The 25,127-nt window shown below is 32.7% G+C and overlaps 2 protein-coding genes across 3 annotated transcripts; both read right to left on the reverse strand.

Annotated features, from left to right (window-relative positions):
- Positions 1 to 279: 279 nt before the first annotated feature.
- LOC130809685 (uncharacterized) lies at positions 280 to 20,268 on the reverse strand. 2 transcript variants are annotated; one of them, XM_057675452.1, is made up of 10 exons: positions 19,890 to 20,268; positions 19,694 to 19,799; positions 5,885 to 5,945; positions 5,478 to 5,773; positions 2,566 to 2,705; positions 2,073 to 2,147; positions 1,662 to 1,752; positions 1,196 to 1,399; positions 1,023 to 1,067; positions 280 to 918 (listed from the first exon to the last, which is right to left on the reverse strand). In XM_057675452.1, the coding sequence occupies exons 1-10, from the start codon at positions 20,103 to 20,105 to the stop codon at positions 836 to 838; spliced, it is 1,317 nt and encodes a 438-aa protein (XP_057531435.1). In that variant the 5' UTR covers positions 20,106 to 20,268; the 3' UTR covers positions 280 to 835. The 2 variants fall into 2 exon arrangements, with proteins under 2 accessions (XP_057531435.1, XP_057531434.1); XM_057675451.1 differs by having other exon boundaries at positions 280 to 930; positions 19,890 to 20,252.
- Positions 20,269 to 21,111: 843 nt separating this feature from the next.
- LOC130810792 (uncharacterized) lies at positions 21,112 to 23,363 on the reverse strand. The gene is made up of 2 exons (XM_057676918.1): positions 22,422 to 23,363; positions 21,112 to 21,348 (listed from the first exon to the last, which is right to left on the reverse strand). Exons 1-2 carry the CDS (start codon positions 23,361 to 23,363, stop codon positions 21,112 to 21,114), a joined length of 1,179 nt encoding a protein of 392 aa, XP_057532901.1.
- Positions 23,364 to 25,127: the final 1,764 nt, after the last annotated feature.

Below are 25,127 nucleotides of genomic sequence, written 5' to 3' on the forward strand. Positions count from 1 at the left end.
CTATAAATGACAAAATATTCCATACTGATGATAAATAATATCGAAGACTTATTATTATTATTATTATATTATTATTATTATTTGAAATGGGTAAATTGAAAATTGGCCAAAATAGTAAAAGGAGACTTTGAATTTGTTATTCAACTAACTTTAAATTTGTTATTAAATCTTTACTTTATGCAATTTCTAGTTATTTACTTGCTTAGTTTAGTGAGTATCCAAAAAACAAAATTTAGTAACAACAAAGAAATGAAAGACAATTTTGTTTTATTAACTTTCCTTTGTTCGATGTTAGTAAAGAGCAAAGAAGATGTTGACTATTTTGATTAGCTTGTATCTTGTTCCTTGTTAGTAGCATCAAAAAATCCCTAACAATATGCTCTGACAAAAAAAATGCTTATTTTAAAAATTAATTTCTAACTTAATCTTGTATTTTAATTTTTCTACTAAAAGACTTGTTTAATTCAAAAGTTCCATACAGTGAAGCACAATGTCCATAACCAAAACTCAATTTACTCTTTAGAGTATCCTAAATCTTGAGTGAGATCCCTGTAAATTTCAGACATTTCCAATTTCTAGTATGTGAAACTATTTTGAAAGTTATCATTAACCCATAAAAGCTAATTCTCTGATATTCTGGTCCATATCACTCGATCTTTCATAATTTAGCTAAAGGGAGAATATGAAGTTACACAACATAGAGAAGTTAGCGTTGATGAACAAGCAGCGCAACAAGCGACTACAAAATTGCAGAACTTCCAGCATGATCTGAGGAAAGCCACGACCGAAATGCTTTTCCAGCCATTAGCACTGTATAACGTGACTTTGTTCTTCATCATGAATGAATTGGAGGAGCCAGCCATAACTTAACTTTCTTGTCAACTCCAGACGTTCCCAAGATGAAGGATTCTGAGTTCACTGCAAGAAAAACTGTAAACAAATGATCATCCTGATTTTATCTGATACGGGTTTCATATCAGGTGCTCTGAAGAAAACCTAAGAATTTGAATTAAGAAACATACCAACAGAAAGGGTTTTGGGTGCCCATGTAATCCATGTAATATTACCTGCGCAAGACATTTTCAGAAGTTTAGTTCAGTATTCAGAAGTTCAGTTCACAGTGACCATAAATGAAACAATCACATAAAGAAAACCACATCGCAATCTATAATTTCCCTCGAAAGAACAAACTAACCGTCATGAGCCTTTTCAGCCGTATCCAAAATCTTTCCAGTCTCGATACACAGCCATTGCAAAGTGGAACCATGAGTAGCAGCAAGTATCTTTCCATCAGGAGACAAACTAAGATGATCATAATGTAAAATTGCACCTTTTGAATCTTGAAGAGGAATTGGAAATCCTCTCAAAATCTTAGGATCCTCATCCATGTGATAACGAACTGAAAAAACATACAAGATGTATTAAATACCCACCAAAGAAAATAACTACACTATTAAAAACAAAATTTATTTATAATCCTCGATTCTTATATCCCAACTGGAACTGATGCATACAACTAAGTCGCGGAAAAGTACCCATGGCCTTACTTCAACTCTCTATTGTGAGTACTATTCATTAGAATAAAAGAGTAGACATCAAGGCATCATCAATTGCAACTTAGTAATGATTTGTAGGAAAGAAAAGGAAAGAAAACTACCCACCATTGATATTCCATACTTTAAGGGTGCCATCCTTGGATGCTGTTATCACTTGATCTGAGTTTGGAGTAAAGCATAAACAAGTTACTGCACTCTGAGAGCATGAAAGAACAAAAATAAAAAAAGGTCAGCAGCATATAGAGTGGTCTTCAAAAGGAATAATAACCAATGATTGCTAATAACGAATTGCAAAACCAGCATTAGAGATTTAGCATCCATCCACAAAACTACTCAAATCATGATGATATGTCCAACATCATATCAAGGAATCTAAATGATTGCCCACATTTTAAATGTAATTGGATCTAATCGTGCTCAAAAGGATGCAACTAATACTCCTTTTCCCCACAAAAACACAAGGATTTTAGTAAAGTCATTGAAGCAATGGGCAAAAAAGCGATAAAGAAGAGTAACCTTGTGTCCCTTGAGCTGCATGGCCTTATTTATCTCCTTAACAGAACCATCCTTCAAGTAAATGATCTCCCATATCTGCAGAAAACAAATTAGTTAGGCCTGGCCCTCAGTGGAGCATGAGATCAGAGATGATGGCATGAAAATCAAATTAGTAGAAGTCATAATGACAATGTGCTACTCAGAGACAGGAACCCCTCATAAGCAAGGAACTGAAAAGCATTCACTTAAGCGTTAAAAGGCTTGCAGATATTGCATTGAAAAGGTAGTAATACAAACTCAAAAACATCCTTCTTAGCATAATGCACTGCAAGATCAGAATAAGCCATCAACATTTTTTTTAAAGAAAAAATTAAATAAAATAAAACCTAAAGGAGCAATGCTAAACATACATTCACCTCAGATACAAGTACTAAGGCAGCAATCAAGAATTAGAATCTGGAAGTGAAAGTGTAATAGTTCATTTAAGCATCAAGCATTCTAAAGAGCCACCCACCTTCACATCAGCTGTAAATGCTGCAGCAGCCAAAAAACGTCCATTTGGAGATATGACAGCCATGTGGTTTTTCAGTTGGTTAGTATCAACAGTGCCTAATAGCCTTCCGGTTTTCCCATGCCAAAGCTTAATTTCAGTGGCTGGAAACAAATATTACCATGTAAGAGCCAACAGAAGTATAGTGAATAATGACAAAAACAAATGTATTCTTTGAGATGACAGGAGGGAAAAGAAAGATGAAGACTGTCTCTTATTATAATTATAACTTTATAATACGTTGCAAGGGAAAGGTAGTAAAAAAAGACGTAAGGCATAAAGAGAAGAAATCAGCTGAAAGGGATGAGATCCAACAAGTTGAGATGGCAAAAACTAAGAAAAAGAATACAAAATGGGGAAAATGCAGGAGAATTGAGAGAATGAATGGACATGAAAGGCAGAGGAGCAACTGGAAGTTTATTATTATTTTCTTGGACGATATGAAACAGAAAATAAGATAGCCTTCCAAATCATACACCAGTGATCTAAAATTCAACTAAGTCAACCTACTTATCACTAATAACATAATCAATCAACTACGATTTTCATTTCACATTTTCCAAACAGCATTATAATCACAAAATTCACGGATATTCTATATCACAAAATTCACAGATATTCAATTATAATTACATCACCTATAAGATTTTAAAATGCTGAGCTGAAATTTCAAAGCATAAATCGTAATAAAAATCAAAATCCTAAAAAAACAATGTTAGCTATGACGTTCTACCCTCAACTTTAAGTCCAAGTCCAAGTTCATATCCATCAAGTCCAAGCCAAGGATCCATTCAATCCATTCAATCATTCTCAAGTTAAATATTTGTTTCAAAGAGACTTTTATTTGTGTATTTGAAATTTGTGTGTTTAAAACTTACGTATGTAAGTTTTAACTTTTAAAACTATTTACGTAAACCTAAGACTCAAATATAGGTTTAGCTTAATTAGAACTTTATATGAAAGATGGAACAACGCAAGGAGCAGCAAAGGATATTTACACGTCCAAGTCAAGCAAGAGCAACCAAGTCTACTACAAGTCAAGCAAGCAAAGCTACCCAAGCTAAACATTATGAGCTGAAAGTCCAAGTACCTCAAGAGTGGGTACGAGTAGTTGGCATCCAATAGGTTATTGCAAGAAGAGATGGGAAGTTGTAAGGGAGGCGTCCAGCAGGTTATTACAAGAAGAGATGGAAAGTTACAAGAGAAGGTGGGCGGTTTAATCAACAAGTTGTGAGGGGTATGAGAGCATGTACAAGAGTCACAAAAGGTGGTTTCTTAACCTCTCAATCATGGGTTACAAGGGAAAAGTGGGGCATTTACTAATCAGCAAATGATCAATGGCTATAAAACATTGAAACCAACGTCTGGAAGTTACAAGTCAAAGGAAGTTAAGGTGCAAGTGGGAAGTTAAGCCTTGAGATCATGGAGGATTATTGTAAAAGCTTTATTATGATCAAAACTAAAACCGCATGGAGAGGGGGGTCATTTCTTGAAGTCATTGATCCACTTACAATCACAAGTCATCAGTTCTCAATCAACACTACAATTAGGATATAAATTATGATTTCCTCCTATGCTATGTACTCTTATAAATAGTTGTGTTTGTAGTCATTTTCAGCTAGTTGAAGAATTAATCTATACCTTGAACTTTGTTCTTCTTTTGTCTCTCTTGAATTCTTGGATTGGAATTTAAGTTAGAAAGTTTCTTTGCTTTGTGAGTTTGGAAACTCATGTGATCTTAGCAGCCTTTGATGCTTAGTGTGGTGTAACTGCATCATTAAGCCTTAAAGTCGCCATTTATCCTCTCTACATTCCCCTTGAATCGACCCCTACTTGAGTAGGATTGTGGTGTACCTGTAGCAACCATACTCATTTCCTTGCTTTCCCATTCAAACTCAATTCTAGCCATTTTCCCTACCATAATTCAAGTTACAAAGAAAAACCTTATGTTTGTCCAAAAACCATCCCAAGTATCACTCTTCCTTAATTTTTTCCATCTTCATATCATAGTTCAATCCACAAGATTTATCTTTTCCAAACTGCCTCACATTCATTTCCACATACAACAACCATCCTAGCCTTAATCCTACAATCCTCCTGACATTATGCCCCTAATACCCCATTCCACATCTCCTTTGATCACTCTCCTTTGCCTTAGTTTGCGTGCAACCATTAGGGACTAAGCTTGCATACAACAAGCAACAAAAAAAGAAAGATAATGTAACAAGAAAAAAATATATGGAAAAAACAAGGTTGCATTCACCTGGCTAATTCTGTAAAGATTTTCAAATTTACCGAAAAAATATTAAATGCATCGTAAAGATGAAAAAAATATCATATTTTAGATCAGTTCGAGAGATATCTCATGAATCATGATTTTGGCCAATAGTTGGCAGTCGACAACCATATCACAGCGACAATTATCACAATCACATTGAAACCAAAATTATAATCTATAGGCAACAGAGATCTGTGGGACAATTAAAGCTTTGTCTATGAGATTAGAATTTGAAAATTGAGGCACATTGGCAATATTACTGGGAGGCTTATATGAGAGCCTGATATATCTTTAAATATACTTTATTACTTCCATATTATAGTTGTACGTCAAAAATTTAACTTCACTATTTCTTTTGTTGAAAATTCTTTTTTTTTTTTGCTGTTCTTATGTGAACTGTATCTCTATCAGTCTCAAAGTTCAGACGCTTCACATTAGGTCACATAAGATGCACATATCACCTCCCTACAGCTTACTAGTTGCTAGTCCCTGTTGCAATAAAAATTGGGTAACTTTATAATAGTAGTTCTACACCATCAATTAACAGAAAAAGAAATGAAAACACAAAATACTAAGGCTATGAAAATCATATGACTACCTTCTGAACAGGAAGCTATGACAGCGCTCCCGTCAGCACTTCCATAGCTTGCAGTAGTCCCAAAGAGGTTCAATATTCCATGCTTGTCATGGACTTTGTTATGTTCCCATTTAATTTCAGGAAGAGGAAGCTTGTCTTGCTGTTTACCTCCACCAGAAGATTTTCCCTTCTCCTCTGCATACATATGAAGCGAGGCACCTGAAAGAGCTTGGCTAGCCACTACAACTGATGAATCATCCTCTAAAAATGCAACAGCTACTGGTTGGTTTCCAGCTGGCATATTAATACGCAAGAACCTGGAATTAATACATGAAAATAGTGAATTAGAAAACCCTATCTTAAAGCCTACACCATCCACCATTGTTGAAGCAACCAACAGGAAGTAATGATTACTAGTGAATACATACTTGAAGCTCTTACTAGAAATATCTTCCAGCCTGAAAACACGGACAACACCATCCATGCAAGCTGTAGAACAACAAAAGACCATTAGAGATTAAAAAAAACTGTGTCGGTTTAATTGTTTTAATTCGTTATAAACTAGTATGATGAGAGTCAATATAGATCAGATTAGATAATAGGTCTAAAATAATGTTAGATAAAATTTTAAAGTCAGTATATTTATTTAGATTTAATTTATTTTGTTAGATTTAGTAAGAAACCTATTTGCTAGACTTTAGGGATTTGATATTTGAATCTCAATTTGTAATATTAGGTCAGAAACCTGAATCCTTATTTTTTAGGAGTAGAATTAGTCTATAACCAATGAAGTTTGAATTTAAAAATTTAAACATATTTGAATATATGAACTGGTTATTTTTGGGTTAAATCTAAGTTAGAATCTAGGTTAGAAATAATATAATTTATGTTATATGTTGTTTGTTATACAGGTACTATTTACAAGAGAGGAATTATTCAAACGGTTTAAAATTTGAATTATTCTTAAATGCAAATTGCAATTTACCCATTGAAGATTTTACCAATTGACGGAAGCACCAATTCAACAAGAGATAAAAAACAACATGCATGACAACAACTCCCTCAACCATCAAGCTGATAAATCATCCGAGACAAAATTGACAAAAGTGCTTAGAATTTTAGTATTCATAAAAGTCTTGTTATTAGATTGAGTTGTAATAAAAAGAGACAATTGTATTATTTTCTTAAAGTCACATTTCGATTCCTAGACCAACAAACTTTATCTTTAAAGTTACCACGATCAAACACATCTCAGTATTGTTTTTTGAGGTTAAGCTTACATAGTCTATGTTAAGTCTAAAGTCTTTTTATTAGTCACAGGAGTTTGAGTCTGAATTGTCTGTATTTGGTAGCAGGTTGTGCTACTAAGTGTTTAGAAAGATAAAAGTATTTTCTTCTTAGTTGCTTTTAGGGATAAGCATAACTTCTCTTTAAGTGTAATAGGCTCATAAGTGATGAGAAGTATAAAAAGGTATGGAGTTGAAATCCTAAGTGTTGGATAACACTAGGCGGAGATTAACCATTAGTGGGAACTTCGTAAAAAACTCATTTGTTTTGTCTCATTTAATTTCGCATTTATATTCTGTTTTAATCAAGTCCCCGAAAAACACAAGAATTTGGAATCTTAACAAACAATTTGATAAAAAAAATCACACTTTATTCAGCCCCTTCTTCTAGAGTATATTACATAGTTTCATTAACGATTCTGCAATTGGTATCAAAGCCTTGACTCAATAATTTCAAGAGATTTAGCAAGCTATGAGAAGTGGATCCTGTGAGAGATGATTCGATGTATGGCCGTGTGTCTCCACCTCCTTATTTAAATGGTCATAAATTTGTTCACTGGAGCAACTTGATGAAAATGCTTTTCTTACATCAAGATATTCAATTTGAGATATTGTCAAATAAGGTCCCTTCATTCCAATGAAGAAAGACTCATAAGGTGTTGACGTACTTAAAGCTATAATTGAGTTACACAAACGGATGTTGAACATGTATCCAAGAATTACAGTGCTATTAATCATTCTTTAATGTGCTCTCAGTTCCATGAAATGATCGTATATCATCATGCAACTCAATGAAAGGAAAAGTAGACAAATTAAATGTCACATAAAAAGGTATCAGTCAAGTCAAGGAGATGAAGATAAGTATCTACAATAGGAAAATAGGACCAATTAACTGAGTGACGATTTATTAAAACAGCAAAACACTCTTTAAAAGATTTGAGCAAGCAACTTAACGATCTTAAGACATATCAATAAACTCTTGCAACTCAAGCTAATGTTCTTAAAAAGAGTTTTGCAGTTGGGTTCAAGACCCTATAGTCATCCTATGACTAGAAGGTTAAGACCTTAACAGATGAAAACTATTCTTTTAAAGAAAAAGCTCAGGTCTTTAAATCACTATGTACATTGTTTAGAGACTGAAAAACAAAACTTGCTTTCTAAATGTAAGACATAGCATGACTCTCTTGTAAGACTTACTCAATCAAAGATAATTTCAACAAAATGCTAAGAAATCACAAATTATCGCTTAACAAAGTGCTTTAGGCTTTGATATACCTTTACCATCTAAAAACAAAAGTACTTTTGTAAAGGCTTATGATCATTGGAGAGAACCTACTTGGGTTCATACTAAGCTTACTTGTTCATATAGTAGAAATAAACTTCGTATTATCACAAACTCTTATCCTGTAATGTTGCACGACCAAATTAAACAAATAAGATTCCAAAAAGGACTAGACCACCATATATACCCAGAATATGAACAAAAATAAAGGATTTTGTAGGACAAAGCTAAAGATCAAAAGAGGATTTTGTATAGTGGACGCTCTCAACATATGAGTGGAAAATCATCTTTATTCTCTGAACTTAAAGAACAAAATAGTTGAACAATTACATAGAAGATAAAGCAAATTGTGACATTATTGGAATTGGTAAAATTGGTAATGATTCTTTTAAATCAATTTATGGTGTCCTCTGCTAGGTGGACTTAACATTAAATCGCTAAGTATATTTCAAATATGTGATACAGGTAAAGACAAACGTGTGGTCAAGAACCTAGTGACTGGTGAGATTATACTTACTGCACCTAGAAATGATAATGTCTATCAAAAATACTAGTTTGTAATGTCTTAGGATAGTGATTGATGAATCTAGACTTTGGCACTGAAGATTTAGACATGTCAATATGCATACCATAAAGAAGCTTGCATCTGAACTGCCAACAACTTTAATTAATGAAATAGAAATTCGCAAAATTTGAATAATAGGTATGCAAACTAGAGGTTCTTTCAAATCCAAGAAAAAAGTAAGCACATCTCGACCTATTGAACTTTTACACATTGATCTACGTGGTCCTATGAGTATTAAATCACCTAAGGGAAAATAAATCCTAGTTACAGTGGATGATTATTCTCGCTTTTTACATGGATTTTTGATGTATAATCCATCATGGTCAACTTTAAAACTACGGATGTCGTGAAATCAAGTCAAGCCTGTTCGAAAATATAAGTGGAAGTATGTCCAAAGAAGTGTTTTTAACAAAACCTTCTGAAGAGTCATCTTTTGATTCTTTTATTCAAGTCTTGCTTTGACTTGTGCTACTCGACTTTGGTAAGGAGATTGAAGGTTAAAATCACTTAAAGTTCATCCATCAAAATGCAAGAAGGGATTAGTTGTTTAGAAATTAATAATTTAAATGTAGAATACTTGAAGGTTTTCAAAGCACATTCAAACTGATTTCTTGTGATCATTTATTGCTCATCCATTATGCTAATTTATCAAGGTTATAAGCTGATTTGGTGCGTGCACTAGGTGCAATTAAGAGTTTGCTTGATTGATGAGTGTTGAATTATCTTAAAGAAGCTGCAAGCAATTTGCACTACTAAAATTAAGCATAGTCACACGACACTTGCTACGGAAACTTGCTAACTAATTTCCTCGATTAATACAGCATTTATACATGGAAATTAATTACAGACTATTTCCTTAATAAAACCATTCAAAAACAAGAACAAAGGCTGAATTAAAGGCAGAATTAGGAAGGATGTAAACAGCAATATTGAGGCTGATTTCAAACGTTTTTACTCTTCCAAGCATAACTGTCGGACAACATTCTAATAAGTTATCAACAAGAGCATCAACGGCTTTCTTTTTTAAAACATATGGCTGTAAAAGCAACAGATTTATGAAGCATCAACAATGGAGAATTAATCAAATGAAATCAATGGCTGAATTTCAAGAGCGTTTATTCCTGAATTAATAGGGAATTTTTTGAGAATTAAAGGTAGTGTCTTAAGATGGAAAAACAATGCTTTTCTTTTAAGTGGTAGCAATTTTATTGTTTTTGTAGCTTGTTTCTATTTCAAGCACTTAGGATTCATTTTGTACAATGTTATTTCAGTTTTTTTTTTCGCATTTCTTAATTTTTAATTCAACCCTATATAAGGGTATTTTTGGCATGAAATAAGATCCTAAATCCTAATGATTTTCTTTGTAATTCAAGAACTTGTATTAAGTTTTATGGCACGTTTGGTAATCAATACTAAATGGTGGGAATGGTACTAGAAAGCTAGTGTAACTTTGGTAAAAATATCTCTTGAAACGTTTAACGGTCATGCTTATTTTCCATCAACAATCTCAATTTCTTCATAGAACTCATTCTAATGCATTACCATTTGAAAAAGTGGTATTAGGTGGTGATGAATATTATCAACAAAGATCTTCTCTTATGATCAAACTATCATTACCATGGAAATAACATGAATATATCATGAAAATTCAAACCAAAAATCATTCACATTCCCACCATTTAAAACTGATTACCACGTCATTAAATGTTTAGTCAGTTGTGACTTTATCTCATTGGTGATGAAATTAGAGCGTTTGTGAGCGTTTTAAATATTCTAATTTGTAGTATGAGTCGAGTGTTCCTTAAATTAACATTGCACCCTAGCAAGATTAAGCGTTCCTTTCTTGCATTATCTTATCTTTGATAATTTTGTTGAGTATTCTAGGTTTATCCTTAATTACTCTTTCTACTTAATCTTCATAAAAATTGTTTTGAACCTTAAAAACACACGACATTTTAGCTCCAAAAATAGCCTAACATATATCCACCTTTCTATCTAGAATACTCGAAGCCAAACACATTTCTTTTCTTGTCTTAAGACCATTTGGAGTCCTTTTGTTAATCTATCAATTTCCTTAAGAAATAAAAAACGAAACGGAATTTGCAAAATCATGCAAAGAAGTTCAAATCATCAAAAAAGAACACATTGTTGTTCGCAGTGATCATACAAAGAGGAGTTGTGAATCACAAGAATTGTACTCTAGAGGATTTGTCTAAAGCATTGCTTTGGAAGATTATTTGTTAGTTTTTTTTGGCTGAAGCCATAAACACGTCAAATTATATTTTAAAGATGTATTTAATTCAACCTATCTTGAAAAAGACACCTTATTAGCTTTTCAAAGGAAGAAAACCATACAATTTGTATTTCAAATCCTTCAGGTGTACCTATAATGTCCATAATAAAAAGAAAGTTTCGTGCTGAACTTAATGAACATGATGACGACGTTTTGAGTTAAAGTGTTGTAGATCTAAGATTAAACATGTATGACTCTAATAAAGTTAATTGTCCAACACAATCGTGAGAACTATTTACTTTAAAGCAAAAAAATTGTTACTTTTGAGAAAAAATTCAGAAAAAATGAAAAAAAATTAAAAAAACAATAAAAAAAGTGTTGCGTTTTACATAAAAAGGTGTTACTTTTTAACAAAAATGTGTTACTAAACCTGACAAATTTTTTACCCCAAAACGGAAATTTTAGGAAAAAAAATTAACATTTTCGAACCTCTCAAAAAGTGTTACCTTGTACACAAAAAAAATGTGTTACTTTTTGGCAAAAAAGTATAACTTTTCAAACAAATATTTTTTTCTCCATAAAAAATCCAAGAAAAATACTAACAAATTAACAAAAAAAACGTTGCTATTTACATAAAAAAAAAGTGCTACTTTTTGACAAAAAAATACTTTTAAGAGATTATGGTTCTTACGGTTCTCATTTAAGCTTGATTCTCACTTGAATTTGACCATAAGCATTGGCATAGGGGGTACTTAAGCTCATGATCTTGATGATTTTTGTCAAGAACTTACGCCTAGTTGCCTAAGTATTACATTTAGACCAATGAAATATAGTGTCTTTAAGACTTATTTCTTTTTATAAATAAAAATTTTAAATCAGCTCATGGTTTAGTTGGTTTCTATTTTAACATGCTTTTTTTCAAGTTATTTTACATGGTTTTAATTAGGTGGATTTCAAAAAGATTCCAGTTGGTATTTCCGCATTAATTACCTTTTTCAAAGTTTTATCTTAGGGAACCATTCAATTCAATGGATGAGATTAAATGTATAGGTAACTTCCCTAAGCAACCATGCCGTCCTTTTTAACCTATCTCTAAGCCCACCCTCATGATGAAAGCTACCCTTATAACTCTTGAGTAGTCAAATTAAATATTTTCGATCTTTTTCCAAAATTGTCCTTTCTTTTTTTAAACCCTTTTTCTTTATGAATTGCTTTTTCAATTAACCTTCCTTATTTTACTCTCTTTTTAATCAATCGTCATTTTCTCTAAGATTTCTTTAAAACCCGAACCACATCTTTTCTCCATGGCCCAAAAAGGAAATCAGTTTCAACCAAAGAAAATCCGAAAGCAAAAGAATGTCAACAAGAGTTGAAAAATTAATTGATTATCAACTAGAAGGAGATTCCAGCAATTCTACAAAAGTAAGAAAGCCAATAGATCATCATGTAAATAATGATCTTCAACAATTATTTCCACAAAACGCATCTCCAAAGGTTATCTTAGAAGTTTCCCTAAATCACTAATCAAGGTCTTGGTTTAGAAACCACAAAACAAGAGATACTTTTCTTAATGGCTTTTGTAATCGACCTATAAGTTCAATTGATATACTAGATTTAAAATTCTTTGAAAAATCCAAGTTCAAATGTAGTGAAAATTAAAGTCTAAATTATGGAAGTTGATTAACCACGGTATTGTTTCGTATCCCTTAACAACTCGTCTACTTAGTTTAAAGCTAGAGGTAATTACCAAATCAACTTGTCTCACCTCCTCTAACATTAAAGGAACATTCATTACCTTTAACGAACCTATGTTGGCGCAGATTTGTGATTGTACACTCTTTTGCATACCCTTTCAAAGACGTGTACAAAGAAATGTGCTGAGAAGGAATATTTTGTACCTAACTTTGATCTTCCAAAAAGCCCTACAATCCCCACACAGTGGATGTGGAGGGCAAGGTCCTAAACAACATAATCACACGGTCCCTACCAAAAATTAATCCAAGGGAGATGGTAATTGAAGAGAACTTGTGGTTAATGGACTTTGTAACCTACACTCTAGAGATAGATGTTCCTCGGCTTTTAATAGGTCATCTAGACAACTCCAATCGATTTAAGACCATGTCCTTTACCCTTTGCAATTTTTTCTGAAGTAATTTGACTACTTATGCATCGTTAGATCCTTCGGTGAGGAGAAGGTGTATGTAACCGAAGTTTTGATGATGGGGCTTAATTGAAGTTGGGTGTTGACAAGGAATAGGAAGTCTAGGTGTTAAAGACTACAAAGGTTGTTGAGGAGAATGCAAATGTGGTGATGGTGAGAGTCTCTTTATTGATCACAAGAATATGAGTATGAATTTGGCTGCAGGTTGTGTTACTAAGAGGCTGGGAAGATAAGAGTATTTTCTTCTTAGATGCTTTTAGGGATGAGCGTAATTTATCTCTAAGTGTATAGTATTCTCATTTGATTCCGCTTTTATATCATATTTTACTCAAGTCCTTGACGAACACAAATATTTATAATGCACATATACAAATTAAAAAAAGTCATACTCTATTCAGCCCTCCTTCTAGAGTATTAATCTCATAATTTCATTAATGATAAAGATAATAACAAAATGACCATCACAAACAAGTATAGCCATCAAATCTTCCTCAAATTCATGGCTCAAATTGGTTGTAGTTAGTATTTGGCTTCACCGTTAAAAAAGTGAAGGCATTTTAATATCCTATATCAATGACTATGTTCCGTAAAATAAATAACCCTATATCATAGCGTAAAAATGCGATAACGGTCACGATCGCGGTAACTAGGAGTGTGCATAAAAACCCGATCCGAAAAATTCGGTATCAGGTTTCCGAAACCAGATAATTTACCTGTTTTTTGCAAATCGGATAATCCGAATCGGGTACCTAGATTAAAATGGGATCCGGATCACATATTTTTGGAAACAGGATATCCGGTTTTCGGTTTTTTTTTTCACTTTTTTCGTAAATAAAATGATGATAGTATCTCTCAAGCTAACCTTGAGTTGAATCTTAATATAATTCTTTCTCCCGCAGATTCTTTTTCTTTTATGATTGTCCTTATTTAAACCAATGAACAATAATTTTATTCTTTAATTTTTTTAGTTTGTCATTTATGACTAGTTAAGCTAAATATTTTTAGAGAGTTAGTATTTGAATTTTATATAAACAAATATTTCATAATGAAAATAGAAATAAAAATGCGTGGTTGAACGAAGAAAAGACAAAAAAAATAATAAAAAAAAAGATTCTAATAAAACTGGGTATCCGGATCCGACCAGGATTAAACCGGGTATCCGGAATCCGGATAATTCCGGATACCCGGTTTAGTCCGAGTTGGAACCGGATCGCATTTTTAGGTATCCGAAAAACCAGATACCCGAATTTCCGAATTCAGGTCAATCTGGTATCCGGTTTGAACACCCTTAGTGGTAATGGAACGTTGATGCGGTAACGGGATAGATGCGATTATTATATCGCCTAAATATCGGTCGAAACCATAAGATCGTTTGTTTTGAAAACTTTTACAACGCGACCGATGTGATGCAATGCGGCCTTTTTTTTACTCTATAGTCTATGCGTTATATTCATTTAAGGGAAATAAGAAAAAGTGGAAAAAATATTAAAAGTAAGACAAAATGCAACTCTTTACACCTTATTTATTAGGAAGAATAAGAAATTGGTGCCTTTTTCAAATTTTTTGATAGAAAAAAATTAGGTTTCATTAGAATACAAAGAAAGCGATGGGATGGTAAAGCTTAAACTGTTTACACAACACTTTCCTCCCAAATTTTGAGGAATATAGCTGGAAAAACAATTTTTCTCTTCTTAATTTTCCACTACTTTTTACTCAAATATCTTTTCCCTACATTTCCTTACTAGTAACTAAGCAAACACGAGAAACCAGCAATTCTGCACAAAGATTAATGGGTGCAAGATTTCAAGTCCATGAGCATTTAGTTATGGTTCATACATTCAGTTAAGAGCCAAAGGGAAGCTTAGTGCTACAAATATAAATCTATACAAGAAATGGGCTAGGCAAATGATCAAATCATCTTTGAGCCTTTATTTTGTCATAATGTAGCCAAAAAAATTCCTACCCGGGTTCCACTTCCTTTGTGGCAACCATAAATTAGCTAAAGACTTAAGTTGTCAATTGTCTATTACTGTGATTTTAAGAACTTTGTAAATTAGAGAAAAATTACTAAGAGTTTGATTCTTAAGCACATTGAGAGGTAACTAGCGGATGTTTGCTCAAGTCTGATTTAGTTGGGATTCGTTAGTTAACTCAAATGAGTTAAATTAGTCTAAGTCATAGTCTTGTCAAGTCAATTGTACAGCTTAAATTAGGATGTGAATTATAAAAATTTCACCCACATAGAATAATAAATAAGATTTGAATTTATCAATTAGTAACTTCCTCAGCTAATTAATAAGTGCCATTGTTAGGTTTCAAAATGTGTATTACTATTTTTTAAGCTAGCATCATTAGGTTGACAAAAAATTGAAGTTCCTATTTCTTATTGTTCCGTATTGTTGATGACTTAAAAACACAATTAAAGAAAGTGAAGCTAGGTTCATAAATCACTTTGGTGGAGCTCATGACAAACTATATGCTCTAACCAATGTTACCTTAAACAAAATTCGATTCAAAAGGAGAAGCGAAAACTGAAATGATAAGCGTTAACTTTAGAGTCACGGAAAGGTAGGAAACGTTGGTACAATTTTATTTTACCATAGAAAAAGAGTAGAATAGATAAGAAAAGAAAATGACTAAAAATAAAAGATAAGAAAAAAGAAAAGAAAAGAGATTATGGTATTATAAATGGTTTTTGAGCTTAGGAAAAAAACAGTTGGGGAACGTAATTTTGGAAATGTTAATACAGAGTTTTAGAAACAAAGGTTCTCAAACGAGATTCAGTAGGAAGTTTTCAGTTTCTGGTAAATGACTCTAACCACGAGACTTGGGCTAGGAAACTATCTAATATATTTTTTCTTTTATTGCCTTAGTGTAACAAAAGGACTTTTCCTGCTCGGCGTTTTACATCTATTGTGGAATTCTATAATTAGTATTTCAATTTTAAACGCTTGTTTATAAGAAACTGAATAGTAAAAGTCTAATTCTAATCAGAAACATCTAAGTGAATTGTGAGGTAACTTGGGGATGTTTGTGCAAGTCACCAAGTCTAGTTAAGCTAACATCTGTTAGTTAACAACTACAAGATATAATCTTTAGAGCTCTTGTTTAGAAGTTTTTTCAAATTATTTGTTGATTCAATTTGGTGAGTGAAGCAAAGTTGTACAAATTTGATTGATTTGTTCTTGTGAGTAAAGCAAAATTATATAATATGCGTAAGTATAATTGTGACTTTGTGAGTGAAGCAATTGTACGAGTGTGCAAATGCCAATCAATATATTGGCTAAAAAAAGGTGATTTCAAGATTACCATTAGAAAAGAGAGTGCTCCTTTGCAAATTTATATAATTTTATACTCCTAAGTACTACCAAAATATCGTGGAGATTCTACCATTAAACTAGAAATTTGATAATTAATTTGCTTTCATTACCCTTCTTTTCCCTACTCCTCTATACCTTCCTTAAACCATTAAACACAAAACAAGTTTGCATTGGGTAATCATTCCTCACAAGACATACATCTCCAAAAATTCAATGTTTTACGTTTTCATTTCTTAACAAGTAAAATTTCTTGAAGGTCGGAAAATGAGTTTGATCTCCAAGTGAAATTAAACAGACAAGCTTTCATAATTACGTAAAGTAGATGCTTACATGACTGACATGTAATAATTTGATAGGTACGAAAATGAGAAAATAATCCATTTCATCAACACCAACTGATAGCTAATAGTAAATGGTAGAAATGCAAGTACAACTTAAATTTGAAAGTAAGTTTCTGAATTCGGGTTATGACCACAACTCCATCCGCAATCATTTTTAACTCTAAAAAGGAAATTTTGGAAGGATCTCGATGATATGGTGCAAAACATACAAGTGAATGAAAAGCTTCATATTGAAGGTGAGTTGAATAGGAACGTAAGGATAATACATTTTGTTGGAACTAGGGAAATAGACTTTGACTATGGAACTAGAGAAATAGAAGGATAATTCATTTTGGATTTTGCTCTCTCATGTGATTTGTTGGTTACTAACACATGGTTTAAGAAGAGAGATCAGCATATGGTGACTTTTAAAACTAAAGTAAACACAACTCATATTGACTACTATTTGCCTAAATTGTAAGGTTATCTCAAGAGAGTGCGTAGCCACTTAACACAAATTCCTTATCGTATATGTTCACCTTCAAGCAAGATCAAAGGTGAAGAAAGCCAAAGACAGAAAAAAAAAAATTTAAATGGTGGAAACTAAAAAAGGATAATAGTAAAGTTTTCGCCAAGAAAGTTGTTGAAAAATCTAATTGGGAGGTGACTTCAAATGCAAAGAATACATGGATAAAAATGAAAACTTACATCATGAGAAACAGAGAATAACTAAGGAGATTCTGGGAGAATCAGGGTACATCCGTGGTAAAAAAGGACACATAGTGGAATAAGGAGGTCAAGACAATTATCAAGGAAAATAAAAATTCTAATTTTGCATTAGGAAAATACTAGAATGAGGAAAAATTAACCACATATAAGAAAATAAAAACCAAGACAAAAATGATTGTTTGTGAGGCAAAATTAAATGCTTTTAAAGAGGTGTTTAACAAACTAGACTCTAAAGAATGAGAAAATGATATGTATAGGATGACAGAGAGGAGGGAAGCAAAAACTAATGACATAGGTGTAGTCAAGTGTATTAAGGATAAGGACAACAATAGTCTAGTTTAGGACGAGAACATCAAGGATCGACGGAAAGAATATTTTAATGAGCTATTTAATGGAGAACAAGGAAAAAATCACTCCTTTTGATGAAAATAGAGAATTTATACTAATAATAAAAAAATAAGAGGCAGAGGAGACTTTGAAGAAAATAAACCTAAAGAAAGCGATTGGTCCAGGTGGTACACCTATTGAGGTATGGAGATGCTTAGGGGTGATTAGAGTGACTTGGTTAACTAATCTTTTCAGGAAGATTTGAAGCACAAACAATATGCCTAATGACCGAAGAAGTACTCTTATGAGATAAATGAAATGTCTAAGATTTCTCAAGCTGTCAAGTAATTAAACTCATGAGCTATGAATTAGGAAAAGATTGATAGAGATATGTATGAAATATAACTCCATTTAAGAGAATCGATTGGATTTATGCCAAGTAGATCTATAACGAAAGCAAATTATCTTATGAGATAAATGATGAAGTACTATAAGACTAGAAAAAGGGACCTGCACATAGTTTTGGTTGACTTGGAAAAAGCATACGACAAGGTGCAAAGAGAAGTACATAGGTAGGTAATGACAAAGAACGGTGTTCCAAGAAATACATTTATACAATGCAATATATATATATATATATATATATATATATATATATATATATATATATATATATATATATATATATATATATATATATATATATATATGTATATATATATATATATATATATATATATATATATAGAAGTAAAGATAAATGTTAGGACATGTGGAGGGGCAACAGAGAATTTTCTAATCACAATTGGTCTTTATCAAGGTTTGGCTACAAGCCCTATTCTTTTTGCAGCATATCCTAAATGAGATAATTCGATTGATACAAAGAGACGTACCTTGGGTGCATGGTGTTTGTTGAAAATATTGTTTTGGTAGATGAGACTAGGGAGGGGATGAATGCTAAGTTAGAACGATGAAGACAAGAGTTGAAATCACGAGGTTTCAAATTATGTTGAAGCGAGACATAGTATATAGAGTGTAATTTAGCACAATTGAGAAAGCTAGAAGAGAAAGAAATCGCTCCAAGTAAATGCTTCGATTAACTTTGTTCATATTTCAGAGTAGTAGGAACATCCAACAAGAGGTGAACAGTAGAATTAAGTGTGGATAGCCAAAATGGAGAGCGGTTACTGGAATATTATGTTATCGAGGTGTGCTCTTAAAGTTAAAAGACAAGTTTAATTATACCACCATTAAACCTGCACTACTATATGGATCAGAATGTTGGGCTTTTGGAAATGATCATAGTAGAAAGATGAAAGTAGCAGAAATGTGAATACTTTGATGGATGAGTGGCGATACCTTGAACGATAAAATTTGAAACGAAGACACAAAAGGGGTTTCATAAGTTGCAAATATTAAGGAAAAGATGAAAGAAATTCGTTTAAGATGACTTGGGCATGTGCAAAGATGGGGTATTAACGAACCGGTAATGAAAATAGAAAGTTAGAGCTTATGAAACTTTATAAAAGGGCCAAATAGACCGAAAATGACTTAAATTAGGATAGGAGGGATTTAGAATTACAAATTAAGATGGTAGAGCATCGGAATGAATGAAGAATAAGAATTCATGTGGGCGATCATTGAAGCTGATGCATTAGTTCAAGTAGCCAATTCCACTCTTTTGAAATTACTCTGACATTGTCGTTGTTGTACATTTCCAACACCATGTGATACAAACTCAATAATTAATAGTTATGAGAAATAGTGAAGAAATAACATTGTGGAGAAGAGAACCGTAAACATGCGCAAATGAGAATTAAGTTTTTAACAACATTACATACATATTGTTCACCACAATTACCATTTTTCACGGAAATTATCTTCATAAGCATTATCAGTATAGATTAGTTGAGAACTGCTAACATTCCGAATCAAAATTATGCAACAATATGTCATCCATTGCTACAAAAACTAATTTCTTAATCAAATTTCAAATTCAACATAATCAATATACCTGTAGCTAAATTTTTTCCGTCTGATGAGAAACACAAACCACCAACTGAATCACCGTGACCTTTCAATGTATTAATATCCAACGGATGATGCTTCTTATTTTGCTCCTACAAAATTTCAATGACATTCTCAAGATCAAACATTAACAACGCAAAAGGAAAAATTAACACAGCTCAACAAAAACCTTAACATATCACCTTTTCAGCGGCATGAGTACGGTGCTTAAATTGCGACTTCTTCGAAGCAGGATTAGGTTTCGATGACTTCTTGGGGTTCACACCATCAAGAGGCTCAGCTTTAGCAAGTGCTTCAACTTCAGATTTCTGCTTTCGGAAGTAATTGCCGAAAACGAGAAACATGATGATGGCTCCAAGAATTGTAGATAGAAGTACGATCGGAAGTAGTGGATCCATTTTTCTGGCGGTTTACTCTAATTTGCCGAAAGGAAGGGAGAGAAAAGGGGAATGATTGTGCAAACAGAGGTTACTGGAAATGCCGCTTGGAGAATTAATGAAAATGGCGACCAACAATATGAGATGAAGGGGATTAGGAAATTTTTACCAAAATGATGTTAATTTAATTGTCGTTGAAAAGAAATTATGCTTATTCATGATTAATTAAAAAAAATTTAATTTATTAGTATTATTTTAATCAAATTAAGTCAAAAATAAATAAAGTATATGATTTTCTAAATATTAAATGATGTGAACTAGAAAATTAAAAAAACAATCAATATGAATAATATTATAGTCATGATGAAAAAGTGAAAAGTAAAAGATATAAACATTAGTTATAATAACAATGACATCATCATAGAGTTTTAGATGAAAAAATTTTATTAAGGAAGTGACACGTAAGCAATTTTAAAAAATAATAACATAACAATGTTTTGTTTTAGTAATAGTTATAAATAGATAGATTTTAATCAAATTAAGTCAAAATGATTATACCACATAAATATCAAATCACAACAAGAAGGAAAATCATTATCATAATCCCAGTTCCGCTCAGAGGCAAGGAGAATGGGAATAAAGATAGGCTAATGCCCCAGAAGGTCACGATCAATTAAGAGAGCCCTTCAACTCAATTGTCGCCTAGAGGTCGAGCAAAAATTGATTAATTTTTTAAAGACTATGCAATTTTAATTTTTATGATATTTTTCTAACAAATTTACATCTTTGAACACTTAACATATACTACATAATTGAATATTGAGGTGCAACTGAGCCAAGTCCTTTCTAGGAAAATAAAAACTAACTAGGCTACAAGCACACAAAACGACTAAGACACAGTAGGAAAAAAAGTCGGAAGAAAACTATTGAGACTCCCGTACATGTATTTGGCGTTTCTAACTACTCATATCCCAATTCAAGTCCTCCGAGAGGTGCAACTCACCCAAGTCCTTCTAATTTGTTCCATTCATGTTTTCTTAAGTTTTCCTCGACTTCTTTTACCATCGATTGTGATGCTTTTCACTCTTCTCACTGGTTTATCGCTAGCTTTCCTTTGCACATGATAAAACCACCTCAGCAACTTTGCAGAAATCGATACAACCCTGAGCCTTACTCGAATAACCTCATTTCTGATCTTATCCATTCGGGTGTTGGCGCACATCCGTCTTTCTCTCATTGGTTTTCGTAATAGGACATATAACACCTACGATTTTAACATCCTTGATTACCATTTTAAAATAAGATTATCATATTTAATTTATAGTGTATTTCGTTAGCATTTTAAAGATTGTTTTTATATTAAAACTATTAGATTAAATAAAGACTTATTTGGTTTGAATTATTTTGATAAAGCTACATTGTGTTTAATTATAAAGCTATAAAAGTAAATAACCAAAAATTTAAAATAAAGATAATATAGTATGAAATAAATTTAAGTTTAAGCTAAAAAGCATATAAAGTAATACTTTCTAAATAATTAAGGTCAATTCTGAATTTATCATTTCTCCCTTGTATAAGAGTATTAGTTGTCGTAGACTAGTAGTAGTATCACAATAATAACAATAGCAATAAGAATAAGTATTAAAAAAAAGAAAAAAAGAAATAAAATTAAAGTCATTCACGTGAATTGTAAACACAAAAACCTAAAAGTTATACCCTTATCTTCTTTCTAGAAAATAGAAAGGGATAAAACTCATTTCTTTTCTTAGAGTATCAACAATGAAGAGGATAAAAATATCCTCTTCACAATTTTATCTTTTTTTCTCCATTTGACACATCATTTTTCTCTTTCCTCCACATCATTTTTCATTATTTACATCCTCTTCCTCATTCTATTCTTTTAATTTGTCCAACATCCAAGGGTATACTTTTTCATCCTCTTTTCACTTTCTCTCTCCTACTCACATATACCCCACCACACATTCTTTTTCCTATCCAAATTTAATAATTGTAATTTGTATAATTATTGAATATAAATATTATTTACTCAATTTTTGTATAATTAATTAATTAGCGAATTATTAGTCTTGCAACCCACAAAAAAATATTCGTAATTTCATATTTTATAACTTAAAGAAACAAAGTACATATATTAATTAAATATTCGAAAAACATAGAATTTAAAAAAAACATACTACTACGTTTTTCTATTCGAAAATTAGTCTGCATAGGATCTTCCAAACTTTTCCCACATATGCTCTAACAAATCACTCTTCAAAGACATATGTACATGTCTATCACAAATCTCTTCTCTTGTAACTAAGAGTGTCATATTACAATCATCATATCGTCCGGGTGTGACAGAAAATGTTGTATACCATTTAAGTTTGATGATCTTGCTACATTTTCAGGTTGTTCTTGGGCGAACTCTTGTGGATCTTTATAATTAACATAAGTATCGCGCTCGTCTTCCACAATCATATTGTGGATAATGATACATGTCATCATAATTTTCCATAGCATTGGCACACTCCATGCTAACGTAGGTTTTCGAATTATTGCAAATCGAGCTTGTAGTACACCAAAGGCACGTTCAACATCCTTTCGTGCACTTTCTTGAAGTTGAGTGAACAACCTTTGTTTATGGGTTTGGGGAGCGGTTATGGCGTCAATAAAAGTTGCCCATTTTGGATAAATTTCATCTTTGAGATAGTACCCTTTGTTGTAGGTATTTCCATTCACGTTGAACTGGACTTGTGGTGCTCGACCGTTGAGAAGGTCGTCAAAATCCGGCGAACGCTGGAGTACATTTATGTCGTTGTAAGATCCTGGTGTTCCAAAAAAAGCATGCCAAATCCTTAAATCTCTAGAAGCAACGGCTTCTAAGATTACAGTCGCTGTTTTAGATCTTCCTTGATACATCCTTTTCCATCCAGCGGGACAATTTTTCCATTTCCAATGCATGCAATCGATGCTCCCTATCATACCTGGAAATCCTCTATCATCCCCTTCTCTAAGAAGACGTTGGAGATCTTCAGTATTTGGCTTTCGAATATATTCTGCCGAAAATTGCGCAATTATACCATCAACAAAGTGTGTAAGACACTCCTTCGACGTTGTAGCACCAAGTTTTGGATACTCATCAATTTGATCAACTGCACATCCATATGCTAACATCCTTATGGCTGCAGTGCATTTCTGAAGAGCGGTAGCGCCTTGCCACATACAAGCATCCGGATGTTGTTTGGAAAAACGATAATGTAAACTAAAGGTATCCATAATGCGAATGAATACATGTTTTCGCATACGAAACCTACGACGAAATTGACGTTCGTCGTATAGTGGTTAGTTACTGAAGTAGTCAGCTATCAAACGGTCGTTTGCTGATTCTCGATCTCTAGAAATATAAGTTCTCTTCTTTCTTGGACGTGAACCCTCATTTTCATCTCCTTCGACGGTGAAGTTAACAAAGTATCTTACTGCATCCTCTACCGCTTGTATTTCATGACTCTCTTCGAAAAAATCCATCAACATATAGTCATAGATTTCATCCTCACTTGAACTAGAAGAACTAGAATCAAGGTTCATCTCGAAATTCATTTTGTGATGATATGTAAGATTGTGATGAAGATGATATGTGAATGGAAGTATACATATTTATAGGATATGTTTCAATGCATGAAACTGATATGAAGTGACAAGTCCCTGGTAAAATACTTTAATATTGATGGGAGATGTTTCAATGCATGAACTGTTATGAAGTGACAAGTCTTGATTTGAATGACAAGTCCCTGGTGAAATATTTTCATATTGATAGGTGATATTACAATGCATGAACTGATATGAAGTGACAAGTTCTGATATGAATTAATAAGTCTCTGGTGAAATACTTTAATAAAGGGACAATAATATTAAAAGTAGATGTTATTGAAAATATAAAAAAAACTTACTTAGTACAGAAAAATTACAATGACGTTAATAAAACTGAAAAACCACTCTTAACTAAATAAAAACAATGACTAGAAAGATGGGTTTAGCCATCAACATACATATTAATATTTAAATCATTAATCAAAGATTAAACTTATTATTGAATTCGTCCCTAGCTTCCGGTACATTTCCGCTTCAACTTCATCAAGGACAAGTTTAGCCATCAACATACTTAATATCCTAAACTTTGTCGCCTCCTCCTTTTGTTTTTTTCTTTCTTCACCTCGTTCCTTTATTAGGTTTAGCATACGTTCCCCTAATTCATTTCTCTGGGAAGCACGTTCTTCAGATGATGAATTGAAAGAACCGAGGTTCACTTATGACATTGAAGAGGTAGCCGCTTCTTTTCCTTTGCGCTTTGTCTTCTTTATGCCGTCAGGTCTAGTTGGAGTAGCCGCTTCCTCAATTAGTGTATCCGGGCCTAATATTTTATTGCTATCTTCGATTTCGAAAGGTAATTGCATTATTTCAGGGCTCCATATATCAAATTTTCTCATAATATTGAAACAATGCATCAATTGAAATGGTTTACCGTTATTCGATTTTTGGTAAACTTCAAAGGCACATTTCTCCACATCTGCATCTAATTCTCCACTTTTTTGGTGGCATAATTCATAACTGTAAACCTCCACCCATTTTAAAACTTTACCGTTAATATGTTTCCAACGTTGTTGCATGGACTTTGAGGTCCGTTCACGAATTTCCCCAGAATTCTCAGCTCGCACAATCTCACAATGTTTAAAGATTTCCATCCATAACTCGGCCTTTCTTATGTTTTTGTTTCGTACTACATCTCCTCCAGCATTGATGTAGCCCGAAACAATTGCATTATCCTCAGCAACGCTCCAAGCTGCCTTTTGTGTGGTTTCTCTTTAGCTGCGACAAAGAGTTCTCGTGGATTCGCTTCAACACCAACCTCCTCTATATCATCAAGATGTCTTGTTGCCCTTAATTCCGAAGTCGGAGTAGCATTGTAAGAACCTTCATGTATCAGAAGCGGCACTCTCAATACATAATTAATATTAATAATTATACTTAAGATAAATAATGCGG

The sequence above is a fragment of the Amaranthus tricolor genome, chromosome 4 (genome assembly GCF_026212465.1).
Source record: "Amaranthus tricolor cultivar Red isolate AtriRed21 chromosome 4, ASM2621246v1, whole genome shotgun sequence".
Taxonomy (NCBI): domain Eukaryota; kingdom Viridiplantae; phylum Streptophyta; class Magnoliopsida; order Caryophyllales; family Amaranthaceae; genus Amaranthus; species Amaranthus tricolor.